This window comes from Nycticebus coucang, chromosome 12 (genome assembly GCF_027406575.1).
Source record: "Nycticebus coucang isolate mNycCou1 chromosome 12, mNycCou1.pri, whole genome shotgun sequence".
Classification (NCBI taxonomy): Eukaryota; Metazoa; Chordata; class Mammalia; order Primates; family Lorisidae; genus Nycticebus; species Nycticebus coucang.
The window spans coordinates 41,433,744-41,445,860 of record NC_069791.1 but is presented as its reverse complement, the minus strand read 5'-3'; the positions used below and the strand labels follow the sequence as shown (position 1 = coordinate 41,445,860).

Sequence of the window (12,117 nt, the reverse complement as noted above, 5' to 3'; positions counted from 1 at the left end):
TGAGGAGCATATAGTTTTGCCAACCATATATACTGGGTTTTCTACAGTTCTATAGAATCTTACTTAAATCAGATGCTGCTAGCCATGCCCTCTCAAATATGTCACAATTGCTGTTAAACTACATTTGCAGTTCTCCTTCAAAGCATGTGAGTTTTCATTATTGTATTCACTATTTTGTAATATAGTATGTAGACATTTACTGACTGGCGCTAAATAACATTTTTGTTCTGGTTGTTGTTGTTTGTAAGTAAAGAAATATTCTACCTTCTAAAAATTATGATAATAAGCAGATTTAAAATTATTAGAAATTCCTTAAAATCAACCAATTTAATACTAAATAAAAGGATCTGAAAGAGATTTTGTTTTTATTACATTTTCAATATGGGAAAAAATTTCTTATTCTCCTTCATGAGAATGAGAAATCTCATGATAATGAGATTTTTTTTCAGACTGACTTCTAACCCTTTTCAAGTCTGCCATGAGAAATACTTGAAAAAATATTGTTATTAATAAAAATTAAAAGATGATTAACCCTTTTTAGTGAAGATATTTTGAATTGAGTTAATGCTGTTTTACAGTGCTTAAAGATGTCTTTTTATTAGTATGGCATATTCAACCATGTGTCCATTTAATCCTTGTTCAAATAAATCTTGGAACGTAAGCTCAGACTTTGTATAGGTTAATTTACCTTTCTGTGCCTCAGTTTTCTCATTTTTTTAGTGGTTGTAATAATATTATGTATCTGACAGGTTGAGGTAAGAAATAAAATGTTAATACATGTAAATATGTACATATATCTTTTTAGCATAGAGTAGGTACTCAAAAATGTTACATATCATAATTATTTTCATTATTATTATTAACAACATCAGGGTGACATGACCTAATGGAATCTTTAATTTCAGCATCAAACCATTAGTACCTTATTTGTGGCTCTATAAATTAAAAAAAAAAACTCAAAAGTCAAGGTTTTTTCAAAAACCAAAAATTATAAAAGTTACTTTAATATAGCTACATTTGTCATAGCAAACTAAGAACAAGCAAGTCAGGCTAAGATAGACAGGAACATAGTACTAGGTCTGGTGGGCAAAGTTCAAGTCTCAAGTGCTGACAAATTCTGAGTCCCATTACAGAAAGTTAAAGGGGCATATTTTGCTTTAGAAGCGTATCTTTCACTACATATGTGGAGATACAAAATTGGCATTCCCTGAAAAAGGGATTTTAGTTAGATAAAAATGTATCCATATGACTCATGAATTACTAAAATGGTTTAAATAATTTAAGATTCATTTTCAGGTTAACACTTCATTCTATACACCTTGTACATACATCACTTGAAAGTCTTTCCCAATCTCTCAGTTCAGTTTCTTGGCTAAACATATAATACAAAGGAAATTAATCTTCTTTCTTATTACAGAAGAAAATAAGCTCTGTAAGAATGAGGAAGAAATACATACATTCATTTATTCCTTAGATGATTATGAATTTAACAATCTGTATAGCCAATATAATAAAGGTCAAATTGCAAAAAATAAAAGGTTTGGTAGTTATTTGTATTTGATAGTCATTATCATAATTATCCTTTAAAATTTGTTTTTGTCTTTAACATACACACATAATTATTAAGAGAATTAAGAAATACATAAAAGTGATGAAGATACTTCTCAATCCCATTTTCCCATCACTCAATTACAGTTTTTGTTTTTTTAAAAAATTGATTAAATCATTTGTTCAACAAATACAAATGGGCATCTACTCAGGCTAAGGCAAAGTACTCAGCACTGAGTTATAAGTAAGAAGAAAGTAATTTGGTCTAAGGATCTATGGAAAGAGGAATGTTACCTGTGTAATTGTAAGTGTGGTTATTAGTACCATTGAGAACTATAAAGTATAGGATGTAGAAAGTAGCTAAGCCTAATTTGGGCATTCAGAAGAAAACACGTTAAAGAACTAATATTCCAACTAAACTCTGAATGAGAAAGAAGTAGCAAGACAAGAATTAAAATTATTATCCAGAATAAGACCCTGGAAAATGCTATCAAGTGTGAACAAACAAGTTCTTTGAGTAGCCAAGAGCCAGGATGATGAGTTGAAGGGCTGAGAAGTAAATTCAGTCATATTACCTGAGCCCAGAGCATATGTAGTGCCAGGTCACATGGGAACCTCTGAGCCCCCTGATGATCATAAATGTTATCCTGGGACAGTAGGAAACCACTGAAAAGCTCTAAACAGGAGAGGTAAATATAACATTATAGTGTGAAAAAATGAGTTACCGTATGGGGCACAAGTTTAGATTGCAGAAATGTAGAAGTAGTCTCAGAGACAACATGTTTCAGGTGAGAAAATGGAAGTGTTAAACTAGGGGACTGTGGCAATGATAAACAGAAAGAAGATAGACTCTAAATGTATTTATGTGATTGACCCAATAAGACAGGTGGTTTTTTTGGATATAGAAGAATAAAGGTGTGGAATGTTCAAGGATGAACCCAGAGTTTCTGGTTTGAGCAACTGAATGGTCTTTTGTTATGGAGAATACTGGAATAGGACTAGGTTCTTGGGGGCATTATGATTTAAGTTTTGGACTTTCATTTGAAGATTTAAATAAAAAAATAAAACCAAGTGGAAATAGAGACTAAGTAAAAAGGAGAGTGGTCTAAATGGAAGTTATTGACAAATTGATGGTAATTGAAATCATAGGAGGTTGAAATACCTCACAATGAGAGAAAAATGGCGAAAATAAGCTCTGTAAGGATGAGGTGGAAAGTGAGTAATAGGCAAGAGTATTTGAGAAACAGCACGTAAGAAAAAAATCAGAAAGTACAGTTTCATATAAAAAGCCAAAGTCAGAAAATAAGAAATGTTAAAGTAAGAAGAATGGTGAATGACATCAAAAGATGTGGAGAGACATATTCAAAAAGAAGCTCAAAATGTCAATTGAATTTATTTACATGAAACTTATTGATGAACTTAACAGGAATTTTTTGAGAAGTGGATCAAAGGGTGACTATTTAAAGAGTTTTGGGGAGGAAAGGAAAAAGTCTACCTAACTATTTTAAGATGATTGGTTACGGAGAGTAAAAAGAAGTTGAAATTAGGTCTAGGAATAGGATAGTTGCTACTCAAGAAGAGACTGTTCATCTAATTAGAAAAAAAATGTTAACATGAAAACATTCTCTTAGATAATTGAGTACTAAGGGGAAATACGATGTGCTCTCCCTCTGTAGGCAAGTGACAAGTGAAGGTATAGTAAAAAAAAGTCAAAGGTGGGGATGTGATTTTGAATAGATTCATGACATTCTTGTCATAATTGATGTGGACTTTTTCTAACACAGGAGTTTCATAAATCTGTCCAAATTAGTATTCCCCACTCAGACTTGTAATATTGTGAATCCTGAGTGAGTTTTATGGTATTCAAGGAATTATGTCACTTAGTAAGAAAAACTTCAAAACACTGTTTATATTTATTCATCAGATTTCTTTCTTGCAAGCTCCTTTATTTCTAATTTGGTATTTTTCCTTTTATGCTGTTTCTAGGAAAAATTCAATCTTCTTTTATATTATCATCAAGGAGATATTTGGATCACAGTCAACTCTCTCAATTACATAAAATTTAAAAAAATGGCATATTATTGGCAAACAGATCCAAATCCTGATGAGTCAGATGAAAAGCAGTATGAGCACCCAGAATTTTGGTCTGTAAGTCAACCCCTTTCTTCCAGCCAATTCAGTCTGGGTTTTGATCAGCTAGTAGTTGAGATCGGCAACAAAACTCCACTCTGTGAAAGTGGAATTGAAGAAAACACCTTTTCTGTACCTGCTGCACCAAACATGGATTCAGAAAGTCATTCATTAGATGAAACACACCATTCCTCCTTGAATACATTCCCTTCTAAAAGCCCTGAACTCTGCTGGCATCAAGGTATGAAAACACCAGTAATTGGTTTTAGGCCCTCTATATTACCTCAAAATGTGAATAAAGAATGCTCCTGGGAGAACCTCAGGGGGAAATATCATGGTTCTGATGATTCTAGATTCAATATTTTAGCTCCATCATCTACTAGTTTGGATAAAATTAATCGACAGAGACGATTAGGAAATGAAAATTACAACTACCATATAGGGTTTGAAAGTAGCTTTCCTCCTACACATTCATCCTTCTCAATGGATTTCATGTCAAAAGAAGAGAATAAAAAGAGTGGACATATGAAAATTGGGGAACCTTCTTCCTTATCTCCACCCAGGATATGGGAAAGTGCAAGGCCAAAGAACACAGAGGTATGTACATGTCAGTCTTCAACTATGAATCTGAAAGAACCATTCAATAATGTTTAGTATTCATTTGGTAATGAAGGTAACTAACCTTAAAGACAGAAATCTATTAATATTTTGAAAAAATATTTATTTTCACCAATTTCATATTCTTGAGCTAATTTCTTCTGAGAAAAAGGGTAATAAATTTTTAAACATCAATTTTAAAGTTCTAATCCCATCAAAACTAAATAATGTTATAGTACTTAATGTTTTATTGAATAAAAATATCATAGTTGAAAAGTTTAATTGGTACTATTTCTGTTTTTATGGTTATTGTGCACATGTACAAACACCCATTCATCTTATTACATTTATATTTTGATTCCCACAGTAATGATTTGCAAGTTTAATGCACTATTGGTGAGAAAAATGGCCCTTTACTCAGAAACTCCTGCTTCATGCTGTTGGCAGGCAATGTCTGTTGAGATCATTCGTAGAGTAAGAAATGAAGTAGTTAATACGTAACTCACCCTAATGGTAGTCAGCTTTACAATCATTTCATAACCACAGACTTTCCTCTAAATGACTGTTCCTCTGCTTATTTGTTTGCTTGAGTCTAGACACAAGTAAACCCGGCAGTAAACAGTTAAAAAGAAGACACATTTTCGCAGCTACAATTGACGGGGCGTGAGGGGGCCGGGGGCAAAAGGATTATTCATTTATTCATTATCTATTTGTCAAATCTTTACAATGTATTGTGGTATACTAGGCAGAATGGATGCAAAAAAGAAAAGGCTTGATACCTGAATTCAGGAATAGTATACTGCTCAAATTTTCTTGCAAACAAATAACAGCAACACGGGCAGTAAATTAAAAGATGGGGTGAGTTGTACAGGAAAAGAAACACCTAATTTTACCAAATTCTGATTCACTTGCTGAGGAGATAGTGATTGGAATTAAAAGTCTAGGAACCTTAGAAAAATCTACTTCTGATCACAACATTGTAATAAGTGCTAGACGTTTTCTACTCTAAAACAACTATAAAGTTAGATGAAATAAATGAGAGATCTGGTTTCAGGTATTGAGCAATAAGCAGAATAGAATGTAGATCCTTGAGAAAAGTGAGCCCTGTGATCATCCTGGTTGCTGTCCTAGGGCAGATTTCTGTTGCCTTGCAGGCTGGTGGAGGAGCCCAGCCTGAGTAGCAGAATCACTGAGTTGAGGGGCTGGAATCTGCAGTTTCTGGCTGCAGAAGCTGCTGTGATTTGCTGAGCATAGTGCTGGAATGAAGCTGTGCAATGGGTAGAGGTTGGATGTATAAAGCAGATCTACAGCACATTCTTAGCCACGTTATTTGGATGTGCTCTTAAGGCTTAGCAGTTATTGCCAGCTTTGGCCTGAGAATTGATGATGATTGTTTTCACCACACAAAGTAGAAGTTATATAGTGTAGAAACTTTTGCCAAGCTAGAGAAGAAACAGAGCTGAGCACTTCAGGTATTAAAATGAGATTCCCCCAAGCCATGTGTTGGGGGAATGCTACATCATTCTAGGGGAATGCTCTAAAGTGAATGCTACATCAGCTAAAACAGACATGGCCTAACAGAAAATAAAAACAAGGCCGGCAGGACCAATGGGTTTAAACTGCCTGCCAGAAGAAAACTACATTTTATTGAAAAAACTTAAAAACATATTCTATAATGTGCCATCTACAGTATGCCACATACAATACCAAATGCATAGACACATAAAGTGGGGAATTTTGGCCCACAATCAAGGAAATAACTTTGTCAGTAGCAGGAACCTATGAGATTATCCTGGTGTTGGAATTAACAGATTGGGAATTTAAAGTGGTTATTAAAGGTATATACAAGGGGTGGTGCCTGTGGCTCAAAGGAGTAAGGCGCTGGCCCCATATACCAGAGGTGGTGGGTTCAAACCTGGCCTCGGTCAAAAAAAAAAAAAAAAAAAATCTGCAAAGAAACAAAGGTATGTGCAAAGTAGAGAAAGTAAAAGGTGTTATTTACACTGGTTAACCCAGTGATAATCTCAGCAGACTATTAGGAACTATTTTTAAAAAGCCAAGTTTAGTGTTGAAAATCAAAACCTATAGTAAAAAAGTTATAGAAGATATAAAATGATGGAGGGAAATAGTAAACTTGAAAGCAAAAACAATAGAAATTATCTTAACTGAAGAGAAAAATACAGGAATTATATTAAAACGAGAGGAGATTCGGAGACTTTCGGACAAGCAGCGTAGTATATGGACAAGTGGAATGCAAGCAAGGGAGAAGAAAGACAATTAAATTGAAGAAATAATGATCAGAAAATGTCTCCATTTGGTAGGAAAACATCAAATTCCAGATCTAAGACTCTCAATAAATTCAAACAGAATATATACAAATCCCATGTAAACACATTATACCCAAATATCTAAAAAATCAAAATGTCAATCAACAAGAACATGGCTAAACGAATCGCGACATAGTCACATAATAGAATACTACTGAGCAATTAGAATGATGAACTATGAATGGATCTTAAATAGTTTAAATTTAAGTGAATGAAGCCAGAATCAGAAAAGTACATATACCTAATCAGTGGTCATAAAAATCTATAACAGTGGTTATCAAATAGGGCTGCCGACTGACAAAATGTAGAGGTGGGAGGCAAAAAAGAGATTTGTCAAAGGAGGAAAATGGTCTCTATTCCCACTAGGGTGTTGATAGCATAGTTGTATGCATTCCGCAAAACTTAATACATTCAAGATCTATGCACTTTTCTTTTCTTTTTTTGTAGAGACAGAGTCTCACTTTATGGCCCTCGGTAGAGTGCCGTGGCCTCACACAGCTCACAGCAACCTCCAACTCCTGGGCTTAAGCGATTCTCCCGCCTCAGCCTCCCGAGTAGCTGGGACCACAGGTGCCCGCCACAACCAGCTATTTTTGGTTGCAGTTTGGCTGGGGCCGGGTTTGAACCCGTCACCCTCGGTATATGGGGCCGGCGCCTTACCGACTGAGCCACAGGCGCCGCCCTGTGCACTTTTCTATATGTAAATGTTACTTCAATTTAAAACATTTTTAAACATTAAAAATAAATCTGAATGCATCTTTAAAGGAGAATAAAATTATAGAATTGTATTAATCTTTCCTGTACAATAAATTATACTAATTTAGCAGTTTTTATTTTAAGCCCGCAGGTTGTTCCATCCAACTAGTTGAAGTACCTGAAGGCAGTAATATGAGTCTAGCCTCCTTTTGTGATAAAGTAAAAAAGTAAGTGTTGTTATTTTGTTAAAATTTGAAGTTTCCATGCTTTGTCTATTTTTATATCACTGAACTGATTAATTTTGCATATAAAACGTCAAAGTCCTCTAATTTTTAATACAATGAAAAATAGAATTTTTTGACAGATTATTTCAGAAATCAACTCTGTTAATGATTTTAGAGTTAAATGGATGTTTTTCTCTTGAACATTTGTTTAAAGTTGAATGTTTCATAAACTCAGAGCTATCTTTGTTGATTGAGGTAGTTTGATTTACCATGAACTAGTTTCTTCTTCAATGATATAAATGACTAACTCCCAGATTAACACGATTTATCACTCCTACCTGGGATATTTTATTTAATATCATGACAATGCCTTTGTCTTAATAGTTGAATATTATTATGAATGGGTTGGCAGAGTTGAAATAAATGCATGTGTGTTAATCACTGAAAAACAAATTCAATCACAAGGAGACATTATAAAATCTATCTCTGATTTTTTTTTGCTAATCTAAAAATGAGTGTATGGTGCACACCTTTTATAAAAGACTGATTTCTCATTTGCAATTAAAAATTTACATAGCCATCTCTTTTGTTTCTGTTCCAGAATGATTTGAAAAATTAATGAATTTACATTTTAGTTCTCTTGATTTAATGCATTTAGGAGTGTAGTTTGAACCACATTCAGTAAAATTTTTATGAGCTTTAACTTACTACTGAATGACCAGTAAAGATTTGAATCATTTATTTAATCATTAATTGAAAGGCCATTTTAGTGCCTAATAACTAGTTCATTCATGAGATACTTATATTTGAAACAAACAAGTAAACAAAAAGCAAGATTTCTGACTGAAAAAATCTATAAAGCGTATTGGAAAGATTAAAAGGAATGGACATAGAAATATAAAACAAATCTCGAATCTATTAAAATGTTCAATAGTTAATTAATTTCTTGCTCTAGTTTACAGAAGAAAATTTAAAAAGGTACTTCGGATTTCTAAAATAGGATCTTTAAAGTTATTAATATTGATTCTTTCAGAAATAAGCTACTCATTGCAACAAAATGATAAGCGCAGCTAGAAACTTGTTACTTTAAGTCTAAAATGTGGTAATTCTTACCTTCTAAGCATGAGAAATAGCTGTCACTACTGTAAGACATGGTTCCTCCATATAACATAGTGTACGTATAACATGGTTTTCTCCTGACAGAAAGCTTAGTATTAGCTCCTGTGGTGTTTTTTTAAGAATATGATTCCATATGCTTGGGTGAAACCTTCTTGTGAATGCAGTAGTGACATGAAAATATTTCATGTGATGGTTTGTCAGTAGCTGACACTGCATTTTCCAAAATCTTAAATGTAATTTTATTCAATAGTTCCTTTCAAAATAATCAAAAAAACTAAAACACACAACCTCACACTAACTTTAGAGCAGTGAAATTCACACAGTTTCTCCTGTTCAAAATTTGTTATTGACAAATTACTCATTCAAAAAATGATTAATTATATAATGCATAATTATAGTGTATAATTATTAATTATATAATGCATCATTATAGTGCATAATTATTTTTACACATAAACACACTATTTGCTCAGTAATAATTGTTTTGAAAACATACTATGTGCTAGAAATTCAAAAAAAAACCAAATTAAATTTGAAAGCCAAGTTTTACAAGAGGTTCTCTAAAACTTCTGGAAAGGTATGATAAAATGGACTTATTTAATGGCACATATATTTTTTCTAATATTCAAATACCCAGACATGAAAAGGGTACTATCATTCCTTTTATGCCCCTTTTTAGGAGGAATTTTAATTTGTTCTTTTGGTTTCTCTTTATGACATACTTTAAAGCCACACCTTTCAAGAAATATGCCACATTCTTGTAAAAAAAGGAAAAAGAAGATAAAATTTCGTAGGATATGAAAAAAGTTCCTGGCCTACTACAGAGAGATGCTGAGCAAAGGCTTAGGGGAGAATTAACCATGAATTTGAATTTTAAATTTAAATCGTGTCTGCATTGAGAAGATCTTCTTATATAGTAAATGCTAAATCATAAAACTCTTCATTCTGGAACTGGAGTCTAGAGATCCTTGTGTTCAGGGACACCAACAGAGAGTGGCCCATATCTTTATCCTGAGCAGTCACTCCCAAATTATAATTCCAGAGCCGCAGCAGGAACAGCTTTATTTGAGAAACTGTTAGCAGGACAAGTTTGGGGGAACCTCCACAGATCTACTGAATCTGAAGCTATGGGCATGAGACTCAGAACAAAAGTGGTAGTGCCCATTGGATGAATGTATAAGGCCCCCATCTGGACAGGGTGTTTTCATGATTCTCTGAGTGTAGAGATGGAACTATTTCTAGGTCTTGACACTAATTTAGTACTGCGCAAGTAGCTAGAATACAAGAAATACTAAAGGGGCCAATGTATCAATGTAGAATGTATAATCTTCCATTTGGGAAGAGCATCATGAAATTAGATGTCAGCCTAATTAACATTTAAAAAAGAGATTTCATATTTACCATGAAAACATTTTAAATGTCTACTTGTAAATATTTTTATGTTATAGTCTACACGTGGGTATACAATATGGATGTACAGAGATCAAGCTATGGTAATATATAATCATTTATAATAATGATACTTGACACATGTATATCACTTTACACTTGAAAATCTTTTATGCACCTCTTTTATTTCAATTCTTACAACAAACCTTTGAAATACATATTAATACCCTCTTTTGTGCAAAGAAACTAGTTTAGGAACTTGCCTCTGGCCATAACATCACTAAATGAAAGTGTCAGGATTCAAACTCAAAGCTTCTGCTCCCAGGATAAACAGGTCTGCAAATCTTTGACTCATTTATGTATACATAAGTGCTCACAGTAAAAAAATAACTTCTAGGCTCAATGGTTTGTGTAAAGTCCAAAAATGTGTGTAAAATCCAAAAATTTACAGAAAGTGGAAAGACAAGAATAATGTTTATAAATTTGACCCACAAAAGAGAATTGATTCACCAAAATTTCTAAATCGAAATGAGGGACTTGCAGCTTCAGAAAATGAGGCAAAAAAGAAATCCCTAAAGAGGAATTCAGGCCTGGAAAGCTATGTAAATAAAGCAAATAATGGTGTTCAAAGTGAATTCTCGTGTTTTATGTTATGACAACATATTCTTAATTATTTCAAAGGAGGTTCCCTAGGAAAAACCTAAACAACAGTTTTTTATGCTTGTTTTTGATATAATTGTATTTTCTACCAATCTGGCTCCCCTAAAGGAACTATACCATAAATCAATTACTGATTGTTTTCATGTTTTAAATATTTTACAGCAAAACACTGTGCAAAGTCTTTTTTTTTTTTTAATTCGTTATACTGTGGTCACTATGCTTTAAACCACATCTTGTGGATCTTGTCATAAGGGTTTTTCTTCACATATATTTTTCAGAATAAGAGAGACATATCATGCAACTGAAATTAATGCCAATTCTGGGAAGATCTGGAGCACTGTTACCACATTTCCACATCAGCTCTTTTCTAATACCAAGTTCAATATAAATGTTTTCACTGATAACTCAACGCAGCCACTTCATTTTATGCCATATGGTAAGTAGCCTTGCAAACAAGAGTAAAAATATGCATAAAGCTCATGTTGGTTGAGTAACCTTGAATTCACAGACTACAACCTTGAAAAGAAGAATTATTAGCTACTGTTTTACCCTGAAGTGAAACAACACAAAAATAGCTGGGAATCTTTTGTTAACATTTGATGGGGGAAAGGGGAACTATTTTCTTTAAGAACTCTGTTCCCATAGCTCACCCCAGAATAGTTTTCTGCTATAAAATACTTAATAGCAAGTATAGAAAGTTTTTACCATATTAATAACAATTTTGAAATGATTCTAGATAAAGATAATATACAAGTGAAAATAGTTGTTCCTATCTATTAAGAACAACTATTTCCTTAATTTCCTATAAATGGTGAGATGGAATAGGCATTTCTATAGCAACTAAATGTCAGGTTCAGAAATCGGTCTTCATCCTCTGTTCTTGGGGTGCTCTTGGGCAAGAAGACCGGACACCTCAATGTAAGGCAAGCATGAAACAAAATTTATTGAGGAAGGGGAAGAGGTTTGCAGGGCAAGAACCAGATACAGGACACAGAGCAAGATACATTCATGGTAGACAAAGACAGGTTCCCATTGTTACAACAATGAAAAGGCTTTGGCTATGGCAGCGAGTTCTATTTTATACTGTCTGGATTGGGCCTCATGGTTCAGAGGTCAGCTTGGAACCACAGAGAATTACTGAGCGTGTGGGCCTCCCAAAAGCCTCTCTGAAAGGCTTATGGGTGGAAGGCAGTGTGGACCACGTCGTAGATTTAAACTGATGACATGGTAATTAGCCTTAAGGTATTTCTAGGTTCCACCAGACTCTGTTGTACCTCTGCTCCATAGGCTGGAGAATCCTCTCCATCCTTCTGCAGTTGGCATGCTAAGTTCTGGTTTGTAGATTGGTAGGGCACTCCCTCCTCCCCAGCTGTGAGTGTTATGCCCAGATCACGAAGTCCCCAAAGACCACCAGGAAGCCGAGTCCG

At 33.9% G+C, this 12,117-nt stretch overlaps 1 protein-coding gene across 3 annotated transcripts in view; it reads left to right on the top strand.

Moving 5' to 3' along the window:
• PIK3C2G (phosphatidylinositol-4-phosphate 3-kinase catalytic subunit type 2 gamma) overlaps positions 1 to 12,117 on the top strand; it is a 453,317-nt gene that overhangs the window by 39,096 nt on the left and 402,104 nt on the right. For 2 of the 3 annotated variants that reach the window (XM_053556307.1, XM_053556308.1), the window contains 3 exons: positions 3,535 to 4,275; positions 7,443 to 7,525; positions 10,969 to 11,126. In XM_053556307.1, coding sequence (XP_053412282.1) covers positions 3,619 to 4,275; positions 7,443 to 7,525; positions 10,969 to 11,126 — 898 coding nt within the window. In that variant the 5' untranslated portion in view covers positions 3,535 to 3,618. The remainder of the gene's footprint in view (positions 1 to 3,534; positions 4,276 to 7,442; positions 7,526 to 10,968; positions 11,127 to 12,117) is intronic. The other variant, XM_053556309.1, reaches the window with a different exon arrangement.